General features: G+C 38.0%; 1 protein-coding gene across 3 annotated transcripts in view; it reads right to left on the bottom strand.

The window, feature by feature from the left end:
* The window catches only part of LOC136676738 (cyclin-G-associated kinase-like), a 33,506-nt gene extending 12,750 nt beyond the window's left edge, over positions 1–20,756 (bottom strand). For all 3 annotated transcript variants that reach the window (XM_066653935.1, XM_066653938.1, XM_066653936.1), the window contains exons 1-18: positions 20,470–20,756; positions 15,849–15,910; positions 15,618–15,677; positions 15,254–15,368; positions 14,361–14,503; positions 13,790–13,915; positions 12,045–12,134; positions 10,705–10,840; positions 10,436–10,548; positions 8,549–8,624; positions 6,494–6,620; positions 4,373–4,422; positions 3,961–4,109; positions 3,534–3,656; positions 2,666–2,799; positions 1,076–1,270; positions 438–555; positions 88–167 (exon numbers count right to left, since the gene is read on the bottom strand). In XM_066653935.1, the coding sequence (XP_066510032.1) occupies positions 88–167; positions 438–555; positions 1,076–1,270; positions 2,666–2,799; positions 3,534–3,656; positions 3,961–4,109; positions 4,373–4,422; positions 6,494–6,620; positions 8,549–8,624; positions 10,436–10,548; positions 10,705–10,840; positions 12,045–12,134; positions 13,790–13,915; positions 14,361–14,503; positions 15,254–15,368; positions 15,618–15,677; positions 15,849–15,910; positions 20,470–20,611 (2,039 nt within the window). In that variant the 5' untranslated portion in view covers positions 20,612–20,756. The remainder of the gene's footprint in view (positions 1–87; positions 168–437; positions 556–1,075; positions 1,271–2,665; positions 2,800–3,533; positions 3,657–3,960; positions 4,110–4,372; positions 4,423–6,493; positions 6,621–8,548; positions 8,625–10,435; positions 10,549–10,704; positions 10,841–12,044; positions 12,135–13,789; positions 13,916–14,360; positions 14,504–15,253; positions 15,369–15,617; positions 15,678–15,848; positions 15,911–20,469) is intronic.
* Positions 20,757–26,254: the final 5,498 nt, after the last annotated feature.

The following is a 26,254-nucleotide window of genomic DNA, read 5'->3' as shown; positions in this document are numbered from 1 at the left end:
ATACACACAGTTATTAATCACAGTGTTTATACATGACACTGCTATGAATAAACATAGAAAGCAAAATCAAACCTAATCCTCACTTACTTTGCAAACTTGACAGTGGTGGCATTTCGAGGCACGAAGCCAGTGTGAAACTGGATCTGGAACATCTTCATGGAAGCCATCTGCAACCCAGCACACATCCAAATATAAAACATACTGAAATACACAATTTACAGCTGTCACTGAAGAGAAGTGAAAAGATTTAAAAAAAAAAAAAAAAAAAGCGAAATCAGCATGTTGTGAGTTAACAGCTAGACTCCTCTTTCCCCCTCAAGAAAGTAAAAGACACAGTGACCACTAGAGTATTTTAAAATAAAAAGTGTTCAAATTTCAGTCCAGTATTATTAACACCAGACAGAGGAACAAATGAGTATATATTCACGTGTGTTTACCTTGGCCTGTAGCCGTCCCCCAAGGGTGGAGCGAGCATGGTAGATGACGATGAGGACATCTCCCTGAACCATCACATTCAGAGGAATCTCAGCTCGGCAGTCCTCCATTTTAAAGTCCCTACACACAAACACAAAGTTTCTAGTTCAGTCTTAGATAATAAATAAATCTAAACACCCAGACATTGCCACAGAATCTCAGTTGTATCATGGAAAAAAATGATTCCACAGTGAATGTGCCTCTGTTAAAATGTATTGTTTTACTTCAATACTCCACTGTTAAAATGTTACAAGACACCGTATACAAAACTTAAATTAGCAATTATCAACCACTGACCTCTACAAAAACACATTTGGAAAACATTTACTGATAAATCTGTTACATCAGCCAAATATGGTTTTAATTCTGTAATATCAGCTCAACAATCTTGGTGAAGACATAGTGCTAATTCTGTTACATCAGCTAAAAAGGTTTGGAGGTGAACACAAACTTGGTATTCTCTTTTGTAGTTGTTCTAACTACAATTTCTGATCTCTGACCTGAATCTGTCATTGTACATTACAAGAAACATGGCAAAAGCCTCTAATTAGTTACATTTATGTAATAGCTATGAATGATCAGAATGAAAGAAGAGACTTGCCTCATCCTGTCGTACTCCTGTGAAGTGGTTGCTACACGTTCATCTCCCACATAAACTTCACAGAACGGTCGACAGCCATTCCTCTGCTTATTAAAGAGTGGCACAGGTGTCATGATGATGGACCGGATCATTATAGGCTTGCAGTGAGGAATTATGGGCTCCTCTGCCATCATATCACACATATACTCAATATATCTGTAAACAAATAATCAATAATCAATAGAGATAACATAAACAAATGCCAGCAAATAAATATTTAATAATTAATCATTCAATAACCCTTCATGCAACTAATCAGTTGATGCACTTCACACGTTCTCAAATTACCTTCAGTAAACACATGAAGATAACATGCAAAACCAATAGGTGGAGCTACAGGACTAACACAGATATTTAATGAGAATTTTTATCCATGCTCTCTTTATCTCACACCCACTCTCCCACCCAATTCTTGCCATTCTATGCAGTTACAAGAAGCTATATATCAACAATCAGCTATAAAACTAAAAATTCATCTTTGTTCTACACTCATTTTCCATTTTATCGGGTCCACTTCCCACAAAGGTGCATTTTGCAATTGTACAATTACAGACTGTAGTCCATCTGTTGACCTTTATACTTTGTTGGCCTTTCAATTAGTTCAAATGGTCAGGCCCACCACAGAGCAGGTATGATTCTCATCTCTGTAGTGCCACTGCACTGAAATGGAGGTGAGATGTTAATGTGTATTAGGAGTGGATCAGACACAGGACACAGACACAAACTGCCATTGCCAGAAATTATTTGACTTCATATCTACAATGTGGACCAACAAGGTGTCCAAGAACGTTTAAAAGCATAGATGCTATGTCTAATAAACTTATAGGAGTTCTAAACACAAACACTACCACCAGATCAGTGTCACTGTAGCACTGCAAATGAGCCAACAACCAATTAATAGCTGCTTTGTGTTAAACCTGACGTACGTATCGCACCAATTACCACAGTGATAACTGCACAAATTCACCTCAAACTGCAGAGATGATCAGTCATGTCTTACAGGGTCATTGTCTGGTTTCTGGCACGGTTTCTGTGATTGTTTTTTATAATAATAATAATGTATGTATGTTTGTTTACTTAGCCATATTTTCTTCACAGCTCCTGTGTTAATCTGAGGATATAAACTCTAGACAAAGTCTGTGCTAATGGAGCACAGTTGGTGTAAATAGGTGAAACAAAACGCTTAAGTTGCTTAAGGAGGCGGCTCATTCATGAGTACAGCTGCAGAGTGACGCAGATCCCCAAGAAAAACCACACAACTACAGAGAAATTAACCTGAAACTCTGAATAAGCACAGCCTTCAGCACATCAGCAGGAAACCAACACGCACACACACCCCTAACACCCCTCCCCCTGCTTCCTCTATGTGTGTGTGTTTGTGTGTGTGTGTGTATTTATACATCTGAGGAAATATATAATTTTTTTTCTCCCTCACTCATTCAGATGTACATTAACACCCTTACTAATGTATTTTTGTGTATAGATATTTGTATACAAGGGTGATATACAAACTCAGATTCTGAGAACATTGGGCAACTGTGCGCGTTTTACCTCTTGTGAGATGGAGCAATGCCTGGGGGGCAGCGTTTCATACTGAACATATAGACTGCAGCCTCAGCAGTGGAGAAGAGGCGACAGAAACACAGGAATGAACAGACTGCCACAGCTGAGGCAGCACGGCCATCCTACATGCAAAAAAAAAAAAAAAAAATTATTCATTTCAAGTTATTTCTTTTAATTTGATGATTATAACTGACAACTAATAAAAAAAAACCCTAATTCACTATCTCAGAATATTAGAATATTGAAAACACCTTGTGCCACTCTTTAATCAGCTAATTAACTCAAAACACTTGCATGGGCCTTTAAATGGTCTCTCAGTCTTTTAGAGTAAGATACAATACCCCGAACCCAAGAATGCAGAAGACCACTATCAGAGCAACCTGCGCTCTCATAACACCTGACCACAGACTGATCTACTCCATGCCACGCCACATTGCTGGAGAAATTCAGGCAAACGGAGCCCCAATTAAGTATTGAGTGCTGTACATACTCATACTTTTCAGTGGGCCAGCATTTCTAAATATCCTTTTTTTGTATTGGTCTTAAGTAACATTCTAATTTTCTGAGGTACTGAATTGGGGGTTTTCATTAGTTGTCAGTTATAATCATCAAATTAAAAGAAATAAACACATGAAATATTTCAGTCTGTGTGTAATGAATGAGTATAATATACAAGTTTAAATTTTTGAATGGAATTATTGAAATAAATCAACTTTTTCATGATATTCTAATCTTATGACCAGCACCTGTAGTTCCCCTTCATGTTGACTTTGTTATCAGTTTACAACTGCTCAAGTATAGCTGTGTGTTTGTGTATGTGTGTGTGTGTATGTAGCTGTATGATGTGTGCCCTCACCAGGCAATGTACGATGCAGACATTTCTCTGGTCCTGTTTGAGCCACTGGTGCATGTTCTTACAAACACTGTACAGATTCATTAAGGTGGGTGCACGTCTCACCTGCCAGCCACACTCAGATACCTATAAAACATTTGAGAAATAACACTAAAAACCCTTAAATAGCAGGCTTATCACTCATTTGAAACTTTATAGTTCAGTAAATGAAAATGTAATCAGTTTTGCAGTTTAAAAAAGGGGGGCTTAGACTATCACAGCAACTGTGTGGGGCTTAAATCACAGTACAGTAGGCCGAAGTGCTATCAAGCGCATGAGGTGTTGAATGGTGGGTTCTACCAGACCTTAATATTTGGGGTGGAAGAAAAAGAAAAAAAAAAAAAAAAAAAATTCTCACACACACACACACTTTTGAGCGAAAGATGTATACCCGATTGTGGAAGCGAGCTGGTCTGTAAGAGCGTCTGGAAAGGTTATAAACAGCATAATGTCCTGCGTGTCTGGAGTCCAGAAACAAACGCACATCTTCAATGTTGTTCTTAATAGCAGATTCTACTCCCTCGGCAGGAAAAGACATCACTACATGCAAACAAACAGATCTGATATTTTTAATCAATTTACTAGGAAATTTTTAATGCACTACAAACACTGTTTTCAGTATGTACATTTCTAATACAATTTAATTGTGCTCAGTTTTAAATAGTACCTAAAGAAAGTGAATTAAAAAAAGCCACTTTCATACATAATTAGTGTGTATTTGCTGAAGTAAACAATTCAGAAAAAGACAAAATGTGGCTTGTCCAAATATGTTTTGCCTCAAAATTGTATAGAAAACATCTAACCTGCTATTCTAGATGTGATGTAGGACAGGTCCAAATCTCCTTTAGCATAGCTGAGCAGAGAAAATTGGGAAAATTAAAGACAATAAAAAGCACTCGCTGACAAAAACAATATCTGCAATTCCACTCAAGTCACACATTATGTTACAAACTATAACACACTTTCAAAAGGATATTTTTCTAAAATTTGGAGCTAAAAACCAATTCTACATCTACTATCAGGGGAATATGAACATGCACATGTGGGCACACAATGCATGCACACCACACACACAAACATACATTTAGAAAGCAAGCCACTCAAATATTTCTAGTTGCACATTAGAAAGTTAAATTACAGAAGAAGGATCTACAAATCAATACAAAATTTGTTCATTCAAATGTTCATTCAAAATTTAATTTGAATGCAGGAACACACACACACACACACACACACACACACACACACACACACACACACACACACACACACACACACACACACACACACACACACACACACACACACACACACACACACACACACACACACACACACACACACACACACACAGTTACCTGGGACTGTAAGAACAGCCGGAGTTATATGACCATGACATATGATTTGGGAAAAGAATGAATAAAACAAATGACAAACAAAAAATAACGATGATGAACTAAACAAATCACTGGTAATCAATGGAGGAATGTGAAGGTGAAAGTAATGATGCAACTACAGGTTTTACAATGTAATTGTAGGAGGGGACTTTAAATGAAAGATGTGTTAAACTGCCATCCAGATCCAATGCCCAGCCTTGGGTGGTTCACTTAAATGGACCACACTTTCTTTCCGCCAGCTACAAGTGGAACTCATCAAAATAATCATTACCACTGATCTGTTGATGTACATATATATATATATATGCTAGGCTTTTTCTCTCTGGACGTGCTTAGACGTCCTCTAACTGTTAAAAAGCATGAACCGAGATGAGGATACTACTCTTTTCCTGCTCCCAAAGCAGGAACAAATCTAAACAAGTCACAAACAAGTTTCTGTAATAATTCCAACAATGAATAAACTGACTGACATCAAACAAACTGTTCAATATTAAAAGACACAGAGCTTCTAAACATAAACAAACGAGAAAATAGCAATTCCCCAGGATCTAAAATGCAATGTTTACCAGTGCCAAAAAACACTTATCTACTTTACCCATTATTTCATTGTGTTCTGCTCTGAACAAGTGATATTTCAGATTGAGGTTAGCTAAGCACATGTTCCGTCTGCATCATTACAACACTACAGAACTGGCAGCTGTTAAACAACACAGTCTGAGTGTAAAAAGCATAAGAAGCTGTTTAAAAAAAGACTGGTGCCCAGGACTGGCTGGTGGAGCAGAGTGTTGTGATGCTGTTCTGTTCTGTGGATTAATCACCTCAACCACAGAGAGGACGGAGCAGATTAAAGCTCCTTACTGCTGAGCCTCTGACCATACCTCACTCAGAGCTCAATAGCAATCATATAATAATGTGAACTGTGATTATGTTAAAATGATATATATAGAGTTGTATGTAGTTGTTTGAAAAAACATTATTGATTTGAAACATATATATGGCATTTTCCTGCATATGAACAGTATATTCCTGATTTCTTTTTGCAAGAATCAACAATATCCTTGCATGTGTTTAGTGAAGGAAAGTATTTTGAAGTTGTAATGGGAGTATGTTTGGAGCAATTCTGCTTTCATATTAAGTAAAAAAAAAAAAAAAACGAAGGAATGAACGGACGAATGAATGATATTCAATATTTTTGTGCGGTCAATCTCCAGTAGATATTTCATAATGGCTGAAAATATCAGTTCAAACAGAGACCGAAAACATACAATTCTAACTAATGCACCAGGGCCACAGTAGATTAGCTAAAGTCAGAGATTATGTGATTTAAGTGAGTTTAAGAAAAAGTAAATATAGAAAACTGAGAAGAAAATTAGTCACTAAAACACTGGCTAATTCCAATTATAAGAATATACCCCAATAACCGGTTATCAGTTAATAAACACTACAAAATGTCCATAATTGTCAGACCTACAGTCAAAATCCTGAACATCAGTGTCTATGCCAAGATCAGCTGGACCAATGTCTCACCTGGCAACAGACTGGATGACTTTAGAGGATGTGTCTTTAATGTTTGTCAGAAAACGTTCCGTTCCACCTTTCAGGATGTCCAGAAATCCTCCCCCCAAACCCTGCTCAGGATCACCACCATACACTCCTGCAGAAACAGAAAAAAATGAGTTTGAGATTTTAAGTCCACCAGCTTTGCAGCATCAAATGTCCATATTTCAGTATTTTTTTAGATACATTCTTGTGATTTATTGAGAGAAGGGGAGGGAGATTTTTTTTGCTGGCTGCAGACTAGAACTGGACTAGTCCAATATCGATATGAATAATAAACAATCCACAGAAAATCTGCCAAGAACTGAAAGCAACATGACATCACCATCAAACAACAACAACAACAACAACCAGCACCACCTCTGGGCTTTGTCAATATTAATTGATTAATATTTTTAGACCAACTTTAAAATTGTGTGCAATGAACTGATGGCAGCACCCTGCAATGAATGGCAGTCAGTGACAGACCTGGTAAATAGTATATATTGAAATATTGAAAATGTGCATAAAAATCATATCACTGGTAATGAAAATACAGAATTATTGCCAGCCCTACTGCAGACCCATCAAAAACTTCCCCAAATATTAAAAATCCCATTAAATCTACATAATTTACATTGTCCTGAATGACTACACAAACACAGAATTAGAGTTACACACAAAACAATCACAGAATGGTCATGGTGTAAAGTGTGTGTGGACAGATGGTGAACAGAGGGTCAATCCTCTTATAGAACGAAGAGAAAACCCCCTGAGATCCAGAGTTAGGGGCTGAAATATAGAGAAATATGGTGCTATATCAATCTGTGGCTGGTTACTCCCTGCACTGACTTTGGAAATAAAATGGTCAGGAATGTTTAAATAAAATCGTAAAATACTCTACAGTATATATTTCACACACAACAAACTCCAACACAAAAGCTTCCCAAAGACTCTGAACATATATGGACAGAAGATTCTAAACATCTAACTGGCATTACTTGGATTCTAGGAAGCAGAAAATACAAATCCATTTTTAAGCCTGAAGGGTTTGCTGCATGTTTTTGAGAAAATGAGCCTCATGAGAAGAAAGAAAGCTGGGATAAAGGTAAACGCTTGACACAGTAACTACAGAAAATTGTGGTTTTTATTTAGTTGATGAGGCTTCGTGCTTTTCAAGTATGTTTTTTCTGTTGCTGATACAGAAAAAAATTATAACTTTACTTATTTGACTATGACTGTGCATATGGCATCTTCTCAAACTTAGATGATCACAATATTCAATGACAATTTCTGATGTCAAATACTATATTTTGTGTTGGAGAAACAAAATTTTCACAAATAAATAAAACAAATAAACAAATTATACATACATGTTTATTTATTCTTATTATTTTTTAAATCTTTTCCAACCATGCAAAAAGTGACTAGAAAACATACAAACATGCATTCCAGCCCAGCACTCAGCGAATGTTTTTCATGACTATTACATGCTTGTAAGAAAATGAAGAAAGAGCAATTCAGAACTGAGGGGTGCATTCTTCTATTATTCTAAATGATCAAAACACCACAGGTGAGTGAACTAATGATGCACATCTGTTCCTGCACAGGTATGTATGCATGTGTGCAAGTGTAGAGTCCAACACGTCAGATCATTTGATTAGTAGAACCATGCAAACAGCGTCTGTGGGCCATCTGTCTGTTCCTCTCTCATTTGTATTTGGTGTGTGATTGTGCTAATTGCTATAGTTGCTTGGTCGGCCTCTACATTTAGGTTGCTTCCATGTAGCAGATAGGGGCAGAATCATGTGACTACAGCTAGGTAGCATGGTTTTAATGGGACAGTACGTGAACAAACAACGAGGACATAACAGAATATAAATAATTTATATAGACAAGATTATGTTGATTTGAAGTTCTGAATATTGATTTCGATACATTTTTTATTAATTGACCAGCCCTACTAGTGGTGTTATATCTTTATATTTCACAGGCTCAAATTGTGTAGCCCTGTTCAAATCACAAATATATTTTGCGGTTCCTCACCTGCATTGTGTATGTTGTTGATCTGTGCTGGGAGCTGTGTAGAGTTGTTTCCGAATCCACCATTCTGCTCCAGCAGCTGCAGAGATTCATATCCATCAAATGACGGCTTTAGACAGTAATACGCACTCAACAGACTCATTGTTGACACAGCATCCACTCTGTCCACTATAAGGATCTACACTAATCCCTTCATCGCAGCCAGAGATGGGACAAAATTACACTTAGATACTCCAGGAAGTCACAAAAGGTATGTGAGCAAGTGATGAGCAAGAAAGTCTGAGGTTACAGAAGCAGAGAGAGAACGAGATCAGGAAAAGAGGAGGAGACAGACACTCACAGGACAAAAGCTTACACTACTACTGCTCTCTCTCACATACACATGCTCTGTGTCTCGTGCCCTCCCTCTCACTCTAATCTCTTTAATCCTGAGTGAACTCCCCTACTTAACCCAGATAAGCTCAGTCTAATGACCTTACACACAGGCTGGAAGAGGTGGACAAAAGTAGTGTGCATGAGTATGTATTTGGCATGTATTGCTGGTTGATGATCTTACTGTACACTGTACTTACGATTTTTATTATAATTTACCTAAAGTTACTATTTTTTTGTATTAGTTTACCTTTACCTTTCTGTATTAGTTTTAAAATGGGTTCAGTAGGCTTTAACAAACCTATCGAACTTTCCTAGAACTGCCCAACCATAGAAATAGAAAGTGAGCCTACAAGAATGTTTATTACTTTAACAATTTAACAACACAATTTATCAAAACAGAGCCTAAAACAGACCCAAAATAAGCATGTGTTTACATTCTGTGCAGCAATCAGTTCTCTGATTTGGTCTCCTTCTCAAAAAGTGACACCACAGCGTGATGATGTTAGAGAGAAGGGGGGGGGGGGAGAAGAAAAAAAGGGATGAAGCTTCCCTTTGTCTGAGGATGGAGAGATGGATAGACAGAGAGGGATGAATATTTATGAGAGAGAGCGAGAGAGAGAGAGACACACACTTTTCAGTGAGTGAGTCTGTGAATGAGGGGTTTGTTTCTAAAAGAAGCTCTAATAAAACCACAATCAACATCAGCTCCTCATCCAATCAGAATGTGAGATTCCCTCCGTCACTTTAAAAATGCTATGTCCACAACTCTCCTGTATCAATTAATAAACCAATCACAATACAGAAATGGTCTAACTGATAAAATCAGGTTAAAAAAAAACATACTCTCTAATATGTCACTGAATAATTTTGATTGTGATGATAAAGACTTTTTAAGAATGTGTTATAATGGTGATGGGTATTATAGTATTATAGGGACTTACACAGGTAATGGAAGTTATGGACTTTATCGTCAAAGTATTAGGGGTGCGCTTGCATAATAAATTTATGATTTTGGTAAAATTCCATAGTAATTGGTGGATCTGGCCCACTCAATCAAGATGGAGGATATCAAAGTGTTTTAAAAAGGTCCATACCACTTTCCCCACAAAGTTAATGCTGTTCCCTGGGTTCTTATTGAAACATTTTGACATGCTTTGGTCAAAATACCACAAAAACCATGCAACACAACAGTGTTCTCTCTGTCTAAACATTATTTTTCTGAACCACCAGTTTCAGTGCTTGTTCCTTCAATAATAACGAGCCACACAGAGCTCACCACCAAAAAAGCAGCAACGTAAAGAGGGGTACAATCTCTTATTTCTTCCTCTTTTTTGCATTGTATTGGAATGTAAATTAATTATTATTTTATTTGATTATCATTATATAAATGGCATAAAACAGTCTTAAAATGACAATATAGTTTATCGCAAATAATGCTGAGACAATATAACAACCACAGAAAAAAATGCCTATTGTGACAGGCCTAGCGATGGGATAATTTTTGGTGTAAGTTACCTCGGTAACGGGGGACTTAGGATTGACGTTCCTAGCAGCAGCAATTTCCTGCAGCTGATTCACCAGCTCAGTAATTGAAAGGCGCTCCTCCGGGTTTATCTTTAACATGGAGCCTGAAATACATTAATATATGATTAGCGCTCATTTAAATCTAGACACTTATACAGCATGACATCCAAACATTAAACAGTGACACAACTGACAGATAATTGTCTATATGTACTGCAGGAAAGACAGACAGACATTATTAGTTTTAAGGCGGTACTGACGGATGAGCTCGTGGAAGACTGTGTAGCGAATGTCATTCTGTGGGATGCTGTATTTGCCATTAACGATCTGCAGCTTAGCACCTTCCTCAAAAGGGTGCTGTTTAAAACACAGCAGGTACAGGATACAGCCCAAAGCCTGTGGAATATAACACCACTTTCAGAAACACTGCACAGCGTTGTATTATCACACACCTGAGACTGTTGAAAAATAAATGTGTTTTAATTGTTGATCTTTAAGGTCAAAACTGTGATGTTAGTCTAAAACTAAAAAGAGATAAATGAGGCTTCCCATTTTCTGAGGATGGAGAGATGGATAGACAAAGAGAGGGATGGATTTTAGAGAGGGAGAGACAGAGTTGATATTGTCAACATTTATCTAAGCCTTTAATAAAAAACACATTTTCAGATTTTTCCCCCCCATGATGCACAGTACCACATTAATGAGGTATGCAAACATGATGACATCATCATGATGATTTGGGGTGTGTTACCATGGTGATACGAGAGGTTCGGAATATAGAGATGCATTACTACTGACCTATTTATTTATGTACGTACAATATTCACTCGGTTGCCTTTGCATGTATATGAACTTGAGTGATGGCTTAGGGGTTTAGATATTTAGATCTGGTGACTGTGCAGGCCATGAAAAATGTCCAACTTCACTTTCATGTTCATCAAACCAATCTTTCACCAGTCTTGCTGCGTGTATTGGTGCATTGTCATCCTGATACACGGCACCGCCTTCAGGACACAATGTTTGAACCATTGGATGCACATGGTCTTACTGGTGCAATGTGCAATTAATGAAGATTGGCCACCAGGCTGGTCCAATTTAGCCATGAAACCTCCCACACTAAAATGACAGGTGTTTCAGTTTCATTGCCTAACACCTATATGTATAAATGTAATTATTCACAGAAAAATAATACATTAAAAAGTGCTGGGAAATTATTTTTTAAAAATCCAGAAGGGTTTGCACTAGGCACTTTCCGAACTTTTGGTTTAGATAAATAGAAGAAATCGTGAAAAAGGGGGCTTACAAAGATGTGGTAGTGCTGTGTTGATTCAAAAAACAAAAGGATGTGTCAAGAAGTGGACTATAGTGGAAGACTGATATAATGCTGCAATGGGTTCATTACAATGATGATGAGAGATTTGGGGTTCATTACTATATTGGTAGAGGCTCCAGTATTTCATCATGGTCATGGAGGATTTGGATTTCATTATCAGGGCGATGCTGGCATCAGTGATGCACACCAGCAGACTTCATTTACTGGGCTCTAACACATTTCACTGTGTGAGAACATCTGGTAGACACACACAGACACTAATCTCACCCATATGTCCTGTTTCTCATTGATGGGGAAGTTGGAATAGAGGTCGATCATCTCCGGAGTCCTGTAGGCTGGCGTCGTGTTTCTGGTGATCTGGAAAGAAACAGACACACACACACGGACCAAAAAAAAGCTTTGAGATTCTAGTCTTCACTGGTTTGAAACTACATATTATAGGTTACCACAATCCTACATTAATAATTATGCAGTCAAGAGGGGCAATGTAAAAAGTTTACTAGAATCAGATATAATAGATCTCAAATAATGCCTGTATTCTTCAAGTTTTCACTCAACACAGGCACCACTGCAATTTATTTGAAATGTTGTCATTCATACAAAATAAAATAACTATTTGTCTATATATTGGAATTATTACAAATTGCATGAATAATTCTTTCAGTTGCCTTGTTGCACACGCTTGCAATAGCCCCCCACTTTGGGAACCACTGTACTAGCCTAATCTTACGTAATCTTACACAACAAGAACCTAGACTTAGCCAGATTATTTGCACACTAAAAAAAAACCCACAACAACACTGTTTATGCAAGCAAAGCACACACTGGTGTGTTGCCATCACAACGGACACAGATTATTAGAGAGAATAAAGCACTAAACAGTTTTATCTTAATTAAAGCAATCAGAATCCAGTCAGGAAATGACAGAAATGTTTAAGCAAATTAATAAGTCATATGATGCAATTAAATAACAATGAACATCCTGACAGTGTTTTTCATATTTATCTTAAAAAATATCACTAGAGAGTGTAATATGAAATCATATGACTATATATTTATTTAATAAAAAAAAAAAAAAAAAAAAAGGAATAGTCATTATCAAAACACAGTGCTATGAGATAAATTTTCAGAAATATAGAAATATACACATACCATTACAGTATTTCTTCTGAAATTAAGAATATGAATAGAGATTTTGCTCCCCTTTAGTAAGAGACTTTAATCTTCTGAATAACATTAACACAATTATACATATAACACAATATTTACATGTTGGAACACTGTTGTGGGGATTTGATAGCATTATTCATTCATTAATTCATCTGTAAGCGCTTATCCAGTTTAGGGTCGCGGCAGGTCCAGAGCCTACCTGGAATCACTGGGCGCAAGGCAGGAACACACCCTGGAGGGAGCGCCAGTCCTTCACAGGGCAACACAGACGCACACATTCGCTCATACACTCACACCTATGGACAATTTTGAGTTGTCAATCCACCTACCAACGTGTGTTTTTGGACCGTGGGAGGAAACTGGAGCAGCCGGAGGAAACCCACAGGGAAAACGCACCAAACTCCTCACAGACAGTCACCCAGAGCGGGACTGGAACCCACAACCTCCAGGTCCCTGGAGCTGTGTAACTGCGACACTACCTGCTGCACCACCATGCCACCCTTGACAGCATTAATATAACATAAATATTAGTGAGGCATATTATTATAAATATTAGCAATGCTACCAACTCCTGTAAATTCATAACTCCAGCAACACAATTCCACTTTTCCACAGCACAGTGCTGGAGTTTTAATAACCCTGGAGATTGCAGTTGGCATTGGGCATGACAACCTTGCTCACACAGTTGAATGCTGTCAATGGGTGCACGTTCAAATAGCCAGACTCACATTTGGGTGTAGATACTTCAGGATATGTTATGTATTGTATTTTTCTAAATTAGTGAAATAGCAGTCTGTTGCTTCTCAGGCGCATGCACACATGCACACGCACAAGCACCCTACCTCATCCTCCACCATAGAACGCTTGTGTGCAGACCAGCTGTAGTCTGGATAATACGCGATGGTTGTGGAGCTGCCGAAGTCACACAGCTTTATTGTCCCCTGCTGGCTGATCAGCAGATTCTCAATCTGTCACAAACACACACAAATACACTTTTATAGACAGATATAATAATACAGCAGAACTGTGACGCAGACATACTTCAACAATACAAGCCTAATAATATTTTTTTTCATTATTTACTGCACCCACCCTTTGCCTCTATCAGAGCTTCCACTCTCTTCAGGAGACTCAATTTCAGTGGAGCCAAACCTACAACATCTTACAACCTGTTCATATTTTCTGTTTTTAACAATATAATTTCAGTTACAAATTAAGGCTCTTTTCCCCCGAGTTTCAACAAATTAAATTTCACTAAACGTTAAAATCTGCAAGGACAAATGTTCTAGAAATCTGACACACTGCTATCCAGGAATTAACAAAATTCCTATCAAGTTAACAGACTCACAAATATCACCTCTGTTATTTTAGCTTCTATTAAATCAGCAATATAAAATGAGAGTGGGGCTTTACCTTGAGGTCCCGGTGTATGATTGGTGGCTTCTGTTTGTGCATATGCTGCACAGCACGACATGATTGGTAGAATATCTTCAGGATGGTGTCACATGACATTGGTCCCTTCTGTTCCACTTTCTTCACAAAGTCCACCAGCTGACCTGCAGGAAGTGGAGCACAGAGGGTCAGTTCAGCAGGAAATTTGTGTGGAGAATTTGAGTTTGTGTGTGTGTTTTCATCTCCAGTTCTAGAAATGAGCAAGTCAGCTTTACAAACTTCACAAAACCCCTGCCAAAAACACTGTCAAATACAATTAAACTAGGCCTGCTATATATGATTTTTTAGCCCAATTTTTCCCAGGATCACAAATAGTAGCAGTTCTCTTCTAGCGTCTCCCCCACCCTCTTCTCAATGTGACAAAAATTCTGTGAAACACAAATGACAAGCATCAGATGTGTTGAAATATTAAATGTTATGTAGCAATATCTGTCTTAATGTAGGCAAGAGGTATAAATATATTTATTAAAAGAGTATGTGAATTAACAATATATAATCTAATTGAAATCATTAGCTATTAATATACTAAATAACGTTTTTAAACCATTTTACCTCTCAGTTTAACAAACACGAATTTGTGGCTGTTCCTTCTCTTCAAATCACACACAAAGAAACGCCCTGCATGGTAACAGCGCCCCTGCTGGAGAAACTCCAGACTATTAGCTTTTGTCTCAGACTGTGCGTTTACTTTACTGGAAACACAGAGCTTTACTAAATTAAATTTGACTATAATATTTGGTAATTTGTTTCAGAAAAGATATCAACATGCATCCAAGAAGATTTTTTCCCCCTACTCTTACACTGCTTACGGGTAGCTGTTTTAATTTGGATAATAACTGTATGTGTGTGTATACCTTTACATAACTCCGTGAGGATGAGGAACTCTGCCTGGCCTGTGTCTGACTCCTCTTTACTGATTGAAGCAGCTGAGCAGAACTGAACCACATTGGGATGACCAGACAGCTTTTTCTAGAGTGTTACAACAAAAGCACCTGAGTTTAGACAATTGAAATAAACCAGATACATTTTGTACATGTAAACAGGCACAAAACACATTTTAGCCACCAGTATACTGACTACAACCAAGCAGCTTTTTATTTATTTTTTTATATAAAACTCATCTTAATTTGAGATACAAAACCCACACACACAAAGCAAGCAATCTCTTATCACCCAATTGTATTTATTTGCATTTATTGAGTATATTTGCAAATTTACCATAAAGCAGACTTCTTGGATAATGGCCTTGTTCTTCTCCTCTTCATTAGAAAGAAGTCTCTGTAAACAAAACACAAACAATTCAAAGAGTAGTCTATAATAATTAGTTTTTGTGCATCTCTACAAACAGCCACTGTGTAGATGGGCCACATTAAAGACACTGGAGAAAGCCAGTTTGGTTAGATAATGTTCACCATGAACCTGAACCCATTTCCTGTGTGGCAATCATACCTTCAAAGCATATTCTTTACCGCTGCCAAGATCCTGGGCTTCGTATACAAACGCATACCCACCTGCACACAGGGAGAAAATACTTAATTAAACAAAAGTGGCAACAGTGCTACAACATTGAAAAGTATAAGGAAACACTTATTGAGTATTATAAATTTGTACAAAGAAAAGTTGTCCCTAATTATTCACCAGCAGAATAACTGGTATAAATATCTTCTAATATTCACTGCATGTGATAAACATATGTTAATGTCATTTATTCATTCAAATGTACAATGTATTGTATCACTTGTTAGAAAATGATATTCAAAAACAAAAATAAAAAAAGATCTGAACAAACACACAGTTGTCTTTCCATACTGGTATTGCGGATACAATAAATTAAAGCTCTTACTGAGGAAAAAAGGAAGAGGCATGAGTTGGGCAATATGACAGTAAAACAGAATACTGCAGTATTGAGAGAAAAAAAGAAAGGGGGGGGGGGAGACACACACACTTGCCAGTATTTGAAAAATATTGAAAAATTGTGACATTGCTGCTCCATGTCTAAGTAGTAAACTGTCAAATAAACAAGCAGAATAGAATTGCAATGGGGACTGTTATAAGACAAGAACACATAGAGATGTTTTGTCTTCACTGTTTGATATCACATGCTGATAGAAAGAAAGAAAAAAAAAGGCTACGAATCTCCACACGATTAACCTTATTGTACCCGCTTCTCAAGCTAACCTAATGAGATTAAACCGTAGAGAGTTATACTAAGTCTTATTGAGTGGGAATTAAATTAAACAAGTAAGGTGTTTTGCCCAAACTTGTATGTCATTCCAAGTTTACATTAAAATTAGATCACAATGCACATTTAGTCCTGACCCCACAATGTGATTAGTAGAGAGACATTAGAGGAGTGTCAATCTAACCGAAGCCTGTCTAGTATTTCCCTGCCACAAACATAACTAAGCAATAACGATGGTGCTTCCATAACAGCAAGGGGAGTGGGGTCTGTCTGAGCAGATCTTGAACCGTGATGACATCAGTTGGTGTGCAAAGCTAAATCTTCTGAGAGTCATTGTGAGGTGGACTAGTTATCTGCTTTCTGATTTGAAAACAGAAAAGGAATTTTGCAAGAAAATTAAAACAGGTAAATGTTCTGTCTGTTTTGTTTTCTGTGGCTGTGGTCAGGGCGACTCAAGGCACATTCACTATGATCTAAACCCACCGTAAGCATAAGATAATCCATGACTCTCTCCTGACTCTATCTATTTCTTTATCTCTGCTATGGTAAAAAAACAGAACCATGTCTTTTTATGGTTAAGAAAAAAATATTTTTTACCTTAAAACCCAGCAATAAACAGTAATAAGGGAACTGTTATAATCACAATACATTTGAGGTTAGTTCTAAAACGTGGAGAACACCAGGACCAAGCCTGCAGCAAGAAGACCTAGCAGTAGTTAATTCCATTCAAATGCAATCCAATATTTAAAAAAAGAAAATTGTGTTTGCAAACAGCATGTATTATCAACGAGCTGGTAAACAGAGAAGTAGAGCAGAGTGGGCACATGAGGAACTGTGAATAATCATAATATCATGGTTATTCCTCTTCAGCGTGTCATGGATTGAAACCGACTGCAATATTTTCTCTTACTTTGCAAAAGTCTCTGTATAAAGAGATATTAATTTTGTGATGAATTTGAAAAAGCAGCATCAAGGATCAAAAGAAATCCTTAGACTGAACAGTCATGTTTTAGTTTTGACAGATGACAATTATCAAATAGCTAGAAATGCAAATTGAATTATATCCAACACTATTAAAGTCTTAACACCGTCATAATTAAGGGAAATTGTATATTAATAAATTATTCTGTTTTACTTTTTTGCACTCATAATTCACTGACAAGGCTTGTACTATAAATAAGTTCTAGTATTAAAGTTGGGCTATTTTTTTTCTAATGTAGCTGGGAGGTTGTCAGTCCTTTTTTATTTTGAGCCATGCACTGCTCATATTTGGTGATGTGATTGTGCCTCAAGTCTTAAAACAGATTAGTGGTATTAACTTTTTTTTGTCAGTGTTTACACTGGACTTCTTTATGTTCATTGTCATCTTCACTAAAATGACAACACATCCAAACAACAGACACTGCATTTTTCTTTGGTACAAGGTGCTTGAAATGCTTGGTTTGTCTCTGAGTTTAGGTTCTCTTCCATGTTGCTTCCATGTGGCAGAATCCCATGAAAACATGCGCGGTAGTATGGTTTTAAAAATAAAGCACAAACATACAGTGTGAAGAAATTAAAAGAACCAGCAACAACAAAAAAGGGAGGACAGCATTGAAAAAAAAGATCAATTTAATCAATTTTCTATTGAATTTCCAAGTGCATTTTGGAAATATATTATAATACAGGGTAATAAATGTGTTACACATATATGACTCTTTAAATTCAGTAAATGTTCAAAACAGACTGAGTTTTACAAGAAGCCTGAAACCTGCTGACCAGAGAAAGTGAGATCGACAGAGAGTTAGAAAGTTATTGAATAGTAATGAGAGAAAAGGGAAACGAGAGGGAAACAATCAGGTGTGTTCAGTGGCTCAAAGGGCTGTTTCCATGGCAATAAGGGAAAGAAAGGGAGAAAGAATGAAAAGAGCCATTTAAAGTTTCATGTTTCAGGTGACACTCTCACAAAATGGACTAAAGTACCATTCGTACCTGCAATATGACTGGCTGGATGTTTAGGAGGCACTGCACTATGCAATACATATCAAAATACAGTCTCTTTTTCTAAACAAATCTATACATTTGAATAAAGCCATCAATGTATTAACACAAATAACTGAAGGCTATTTATAATATAATGCTGCATCAATATATGTGCTAAATATTATAACTTGATGTAAATAATGTTCTTTACCAAACATTTATAAGTACAGTGGGACACTCTTCAGAGCGCAGCAAAGTGTAACTAACTAAGTGCAACAAGCTGAGATACAAATTCTGAACATTCCATTGATCCTGAGCAAATGTTTAATTTAATAACCAACTGGAATTACTAAGAAACCAAAGGAGCAAATTTAGCAAAAACTATTTGTGAGATGCTTCACAGACTGGAACAAAAGCACAATCAGGCTCATCTGGAAAACAAATCTGACCTTGAAACTGTGACAGTTCTATGGCAGGATTCTTATGAATAAAGGGAATTTATTTCTGGTATAAAGACTGGCCACACTATTATTAAAAATGCAGTCAGTGCCAAACACTCCTTATAACTTCACTATGATCGCTGTATTTAAACATACTGTTTTAAGGAAAATCACAAAAACAAGGAATTCAAAAAAAGTGTTTGCAGTATAATGTCCATATGAACATTAGGAATTAGGAACTGAAATGGCTTGGAATCTTTAATAATGCCTTCACCATTCAAACTTTAAAAAAAATGTAAATTAAGTTTTCCAAAATATGGGCTCTTTAAATGAACAACTGACGTTTAGTTATAATATACCAACAAAAGTAATACAGTTCAGAGCTAGTGGAACAAGGTTTAAAAGGAGTGTTTATGAAAATACGAAAAGCGAAGTTTGGGTAATTTTAAGATTAGGACTGGGAAAAAAAAGATAAGAGTGAAATTCCAGAATTAACATGATTTCACTTTATAACACTGTAAAATAATAAAGACTAATAACCCTAAATACGGTGACAACTTTAAATGAATTTATGAGTTCCGATGTTATTTTGTACTTTTATCATTAAAATCACCGGGTACTTCTCTTGAACACGGTGTGCTAGCATGCTAGCGGTGTAGGAAGTAAAATATGTGTTTCTTAGACAACTTTTATACAGACGATATACATACGCACAGACGAGAGTTTTCACGGACTGTACTTCTGTACTTAAGAATATTTAAGAGAATTACAAATTAACCGCCATATATATAAATTAGCATTAGCAATGAGCTGAGGCTAAGCCTAGAAGCTGTCAACCACAGACGAAGCCAGAGAGTCTCCGACACTTTGTTTTGTTTAATAGATTTGTTTATATTTGTAAAAGTAATGTACCAATTGTAAAATACTGCTAGGATAAACATGCTACGGAGTTTAAATAGCGCATCATTTAAGGTGCCAATTTAACCCAGAATATACCTGCGGTATAATTTAAGGTGGAGCGACAACTTCTAATACGGAGTCATCTTCAGCCGGAGCGGCACTGCTGCATCATTTAAGGTGGAATGAACTTCCACTTAACAATCTTGCGAACCAAGACGCCAATATTAGAGAGAATTTAAAAATCAGACACCTAAGGTGGAAGAAAATACGTGTAGCCGGTAAAAAATGAGCCAGCGTCCACCATTTATGGTTTTAACAAGAATGTCAATATTTAAAGGTTGATCAGAAAATAATAAGCTATATTGAGCCAGAACGTAATGTTGGAGTAATGTTAACTGCTGAACCATTTAAGGTTGTATTGAATATCCAAACAAGTCAACTTAAATCAGAATGTAACCATAACTGCCTCCTTATTTAAGGTGGATCGGGACAATTAGCTATGTTTTACCAGAAGGTAACGTTAACTGCGGCATCGTTTAAGGTGGAACGCACTTTTCCTTTCTTAAAGGATAGTCTTTAAAATTACCCTCAGCGATGACACGGGTGATCCGGAGCTTGGTGTCTCCAAGCTCCACGGTCTGTCCAACGAAGTCGCTCTGGTCTCGGCTCGCGGCTCCCGAGGCGCCCGCCGCCGACAGGAAATCCAGCGCTGACTGGAGCAGCGACATCTCAAATTAAATTAAACTAAGCACAAAATAAACTCCACCTAGCCCGGCGCAAATGCGTCTGTCTATTTCGCCTTCTCTCAGACTACTCTCATTTTCTAAATCCCACCGCTAACACACTGAAGGAGCAAAACCTAAATCTTCCCCGTATTTCCGCGAAGCGATGACGCAACGGCGTGACGTGGGCCCTGATGTCACTCTCTCCCACTTCACTTTAGGGTAGGTATGTAACTTTCGGTCTCCCTCCAGGGGTACATTAAACTCATATAACTCGTCTTGGTTTTCAGAATGACATGTCTAGAAGTTACTTCCAAGCTGCAAGTCCTTACATAGCATTAGTAGCCAGGACCTAGCACTTTCAAATTCATGAATGAATGAATGAATTTATCTCAGGACACTTTGTAGTCTTCCAATGTCTTAAGATGATCCTGGATGCTGTCACGAGACTAACCAAAACAACTGAAAAGAATCCTTTTGAGATGTCCAGCATTTGAGATCTGTCTCCCAATAAACACAGTTCTGGACTCTGAGGGACCTCTAAGCCATACCAGGTGCTCAAAACCTCCAAGATGTTACTCCAAAAAGGTGCAACCAGAGAATATCCCCAAAAAACATGTAAATATGTCCCCACCTCTTTTTTACATTTCCAACACATGCTCCAACACTGTCATTAATTTCATTCTATGTAGTTTGGTAGGAGTATGATAATGTCTATGTATAACCTTATACTGTATAAATTTATTTCTGGCCTCCTTCACATATTTACCACTCTCTGATAGGACATCTATCCATTTCTCTTTGGTGTACACTATCCTCAAGTCCCTCTGCCATAAAAGTTTGATGTTTGATGATTCACATGGCATCTTAATATAGTCTAAATCTCATTTCCTACAGTATCTTTAAATTTGGAGGTCACACAATGTCTCATCTGTAAATACTTCCAAATGTTTGCTCTACCTTCCCATTCAAATGTATGAGTTAAATCCTTGTAGGACATAAACTGCCCCCAAAACACAGGTGGTTTACCAATACATATAGCAGGGTTATTCCAGAGCCACACATATTTCTGTACCTGATGTGAAAGCTTTAACAGTTTATGTACCTTTGACCACACCTCACAGGAATGAATAAAAACTGGGTTTGTTGTATCAATCTTTTGAGATAATCTATGTTTCGGGTCAAACGGTAAACAAATATCAGTTTCAATGGTTAACCATTCTTGCCCATTCTCAGATTCCTCCCAATGTTTGATTAATTTAGCCATTTCAAATGACAGGCAGTAAAGCTTCAAATCTGAAAGTCCTAGACCACACTTTTCTCTAGGGGCCTACAATATTTCTAGTTTTATTCTTTTATTTCTTATCTTTTAAAATAATATATTGGAATTGTGGGCGGCACGGTGGCGCAGCAGGTAGTGTCGCAGTCACACAGCTCCAGGGGCCTGGAGGTTGTGGGTTCGTGTCCCGCTTCGGGTGACCGTCTGTGAGGAGTTGGTGTGTTCTCCCCGTGTCCGCGTGGGTTTCCTCCGGTTTCCTCCCACAGTCCAAAAACACACGTTGTCAGGTGGATTGGCAACTCAACAGTGTGTGTGTGGAAGTGAGTGTGTGTGTGTCTGTGTTGCCCTGTGAAGGACTGGTGCCCCCTCCAGGGTGTATGCCCGCCTTGCGCCCAATGATTCCAGGTAGGCTCTGGACCCACCGCGACCCTGAATTGGATAAGCGCTTACAGATAATGAATGAATGAATATTGGAATTGTAATGGGCAACATCATAAATACTTAGTTGAACTGTGAACTATAATTATTTTAATTATATTAATCTTGCCCCATAAGGTTCATTTGATTTTCTGCCACTTTTTAAAACAAAATTTAAAAAAATGAATTCTTCCAAACACCAGAGTCTAATCCCCAGATTTTTCGTGCCTTTAGGGGTCCACTTGAATTTAAAAATTTCTACCATATGTGAATGACAAAGATAATATCATGGCTTCAGACTTAGTCCAGTTTATTGTGTAGCCTGACATTTTTAAATAGGACTGTATAGTGTCCATCAGATGTGATAAAGATGTAAGTGGATGGGTGATAAGTGCTAAAATATAATCCACATAGAGAAGCACTTTATGTTCTTGTTGTCCCCATATTATCCCTTTCATGTGCTTATTTATCCTAATGCCCACTGCCAAAGTTTCTATGAAAATAATGAACAAGGGGTTGAGTGAACAAACTTGACAGGTCCAGCGTGATACACCAAAAATGGTTCCTAATACAGTACCTTAATCCATTCAATAAAAAGAGGTCCTAATCCAAAAATAATAAAGCAGAGAAGAGAAAGCTCCATTCAACTTTATCAAACGCCTTCTACGTATTTAAGGAGATGGCAGCTACTGGCTCATCCTTTGACTTGCTCAGCCACATCAAGTGCAATAGTTTCCTAATGTTATCAGAGGAAGAATGATTTTTCATAAAACCTTGTCTTATTTTGATGTATAATGCTGGAAGGGGGCGGTACGGTGGTGCAGCAGGTAGTGCCGCAATCACACAGCTCCAGGGACCTGAAGGTTGTGGGTTCAAATCCTGCTCTGGGTGACTGGTATTCTGTTGGGATACCATCATAACCAGGGTATTTCACTGCCTTCATCACTGAGATTGCCTTTATGATTTCCAGCTCTGTAATTGGTGCTTCTAACCACTCCTCATGTTCCTGAGGTGACCTGGGTAGACTTGAGTTTAGAGAACAAGAGTTCACTCTGTTTCTGGTTTGTTCCATCAGACACTGTGGATGTATATAATGTTCTATAATATTGTTTAAACACACTATTTGTACACTCTTAAAAAAAGGGTTCATCAAGGGTTCTATATAGAATCATGAACACCCAAAGAACTCTCTGAATACCTAAATGGTTCTTTGCAGCTCAGGAAAGGGTTCTTTGTTTGTATTATTTCTATTACGCTACAGTATGCTGGCATCAAGGGTCAAGTATATGTTTTTGTGTTGTCATGAATTTATTTTACTTCTTTATGTATGTTGTCCAGAATGTATTGGTTTATACTGCTATGGGCTGCAATAATTCATTGATTCATCTGTAACCACTCATCCAATTCAGGGTCACGGTGGGTCCAGAACCTACCTACCTGGAATCATTGGGCACAAGGCAGGAATACACCCTGGAGGGGGTGCCAGTCCTTCACAGGCCAGCTGCAATAATAATAATAATAATAATAATAATTACGGGGCGGCACGGTGGCGCAGCAGGTAGTGTCGCAGTCACACAGCTCCAGGGGCCTGGAGGTTGTGGGTTCGATTCCCGCTCCGGGTAACTGTCTGTGAGGAGTTGGTGTGTTCTCCCCGTGTCCGCGTGGGTTTCCTCCGGGTGCTCCGGTTTCCTCCCACAGTCCAAAAACACACGTTGCAGGTGGATTGGCGACTCGAAAGTGTCCATAGGTGTGAGTGAATGTGTGTGTGTCTGTGTTGCCCTGTGAAGGACTGGCGTCCCCTCCAGGGTGTATTCCCGCCTTGCGCCCAATGATTCCAGGTAGGCTCTGGACCCCCCGCGACCCTAAATTGGATAAGCGGTTACAGATAATGGATGGATGGATAATAATTACATAAAATGTAATGAGTCTAAGAAAATGAACCAATTCATTCTAGACAATATATGAATTAGTTGTTTTATTCATTATTATTATTGTTAGTATTATTTTGCATTTGCATTTTGGAAACTTTTCTAGTTAATTTTGGCAGCTGGTTTTGATTTAGCTCAAGTCTTTTGACTAAAATGTGAATTAACCTAACGGGACTTAGCACACACTATAACAGGATAAATTTTATTTACACAAAAGATAACAAAACAAAGACAGGATACTTAGACAAAGAAAGATTTGGACAGAGGATCTATATAGAGAGAGCTAGACTGGGAGACAGATACAGACAAACCTGGAAAGGGAGAGCTAAACAGACTAACCTAGACAGAGGGAACTAAACAGACAGAGAAAGCTATAGAGACTAACCAGGACAGGACCAAGGCGTGACATAACCATTAAATTTTTGATAGTTTTAGTCGACAAAAACTAATAAAATTAATCTAATTTTAGTAAATTGCATTAATAAAAATAGCCTAATTTTAGTGATGTAATTTTGAAGGTTTTACTATTTTTAACACTAACCTTAATAAACACCAGCTTAAAAGATTTAAAAACGTTAACATTCAAAATTATGGATGAAATATAGTCATTTTTCAAAACTTGAGTTTAAGGCTGTAAACTCATAATTGAAGTTATGTAAGTAGGACCACGCCCAAACTCCTCCTCTCAGCCCTATATATACCCTGCAAATTCACATCATTTCCACGTCGGACAAACTTGCTTCATTTAGTTCAGGAGACGGATCTTGACTCAACTGCTTCACTACGTCAGCTCGCTCCTCCGCACTGGGTCATTCCTGCTGATCCCCATATTTGGAGCCGTGTTCAGCCATTATCAAACCCACCAAGCCTCCTGTTTTCGTCTCATTCTTCCAGCTTCTACATCAGCAGCTTGTGTACTTTGTGGACGCTCATCCCAAATTCTTCAATTTGTGGTCGTGCCATACCCTGCCTCAAGTGGCGTATGCTGGTTTTTCAAGGAGGAGAAGCTCAGTTTCGGCCTACATCATAAAATGTGTCGGTTTATTTATACGTAAATTCTACCCTCCGTTCCTTTTCAACAAAATGATCTGTGACCCTGTCGTACCAACAAGGCGTCTTTTCCAGGGACTTGACTAGTGTCCTCTCAATGGCCAGCAGAGCTAGGCTGCTTAAACGGCCTTGGCCCATGTGAAGTGTGTCCGTCTGTGAGTGCTTTGTGACGGTGGAGGGACTCAGCAGCACCCGCTGGACAGAAACTGAGATAGAAGTCAGAAAGAGTGATAGAAGTCAGTCTCCAAACACAAGCAGCTACAAAAAAAACCACCAGAAATAGAAGCTTGATTTGTCGCTAGTCGTTCTTAACAAAGAAAATGCCGCTTAGAGGATTAAGAAAGTCTCTGGTTCAACTCAGAACAGAAAATTTAAAAAAATGTAATGCGTCCACGGATATTTACACCAAAGGGCTGCTGATTCACTAATTTCGCTGTCAATCAAAAAGGGATTCAGCCTCAGACAGATCATCTAATCATCATGTAGAAGATGAGCGTCCCGGCCAGCCGAGGCCAACCCCATAGACCCCCAGAGACGCTGAGCGTCCGATGGGTGGGACAAAGCCCAGCATTTATCCAATCACTCGTCTCGTTTCGCTTCACTTCGCTGCTTCGCTATTGAACTCTGTGGACGCTCAGCAATGATTAAGAGGAAAGCCGCGTCTTTACCAGTGATAAGAAGTTGATTATGAACAAAAGTTGATTGCGTTGTAGTGCATATTTATTCAATGACATGTACACACAACAGTATGTATTTGGTCACTTATTTTTTAACATTTTAGGGGAAGCTGTGCTTCCCTTGCAGTCTTAGAGCAATCGCCTCTGCCTGCCTCTCTCTTTTCCAATTATGCTGAAACTATCTTTTTCAGCCCTCACTCCGTATCAGGTACTGCCATGGACCTTCATCCTATTCTCTCCTCTTGGCAGCTACGTTGCTCTCAACTTCTAACTTTCCAGCTTGTGCCACCAAGGACCT

Source organism: Hoplias malabaricus, chromosome X2 (assembly GCF_029633855.1).
Source record: "Hoplias malabaricus isolate fHopMal1 chromosome X2, fHopMal1.hap1, whole genome shotgun sequence".
NCBI lineage: Eukaryota > Metazoa > Chordata > Actinopteri > Characiformes > Erythrinidae > Hoplias > Hoplias malabaricus.
Note: the sequence above shows the minus strand (reverse complement) of the source record. Positions and strands in the feature narration are given on the sequence as shown.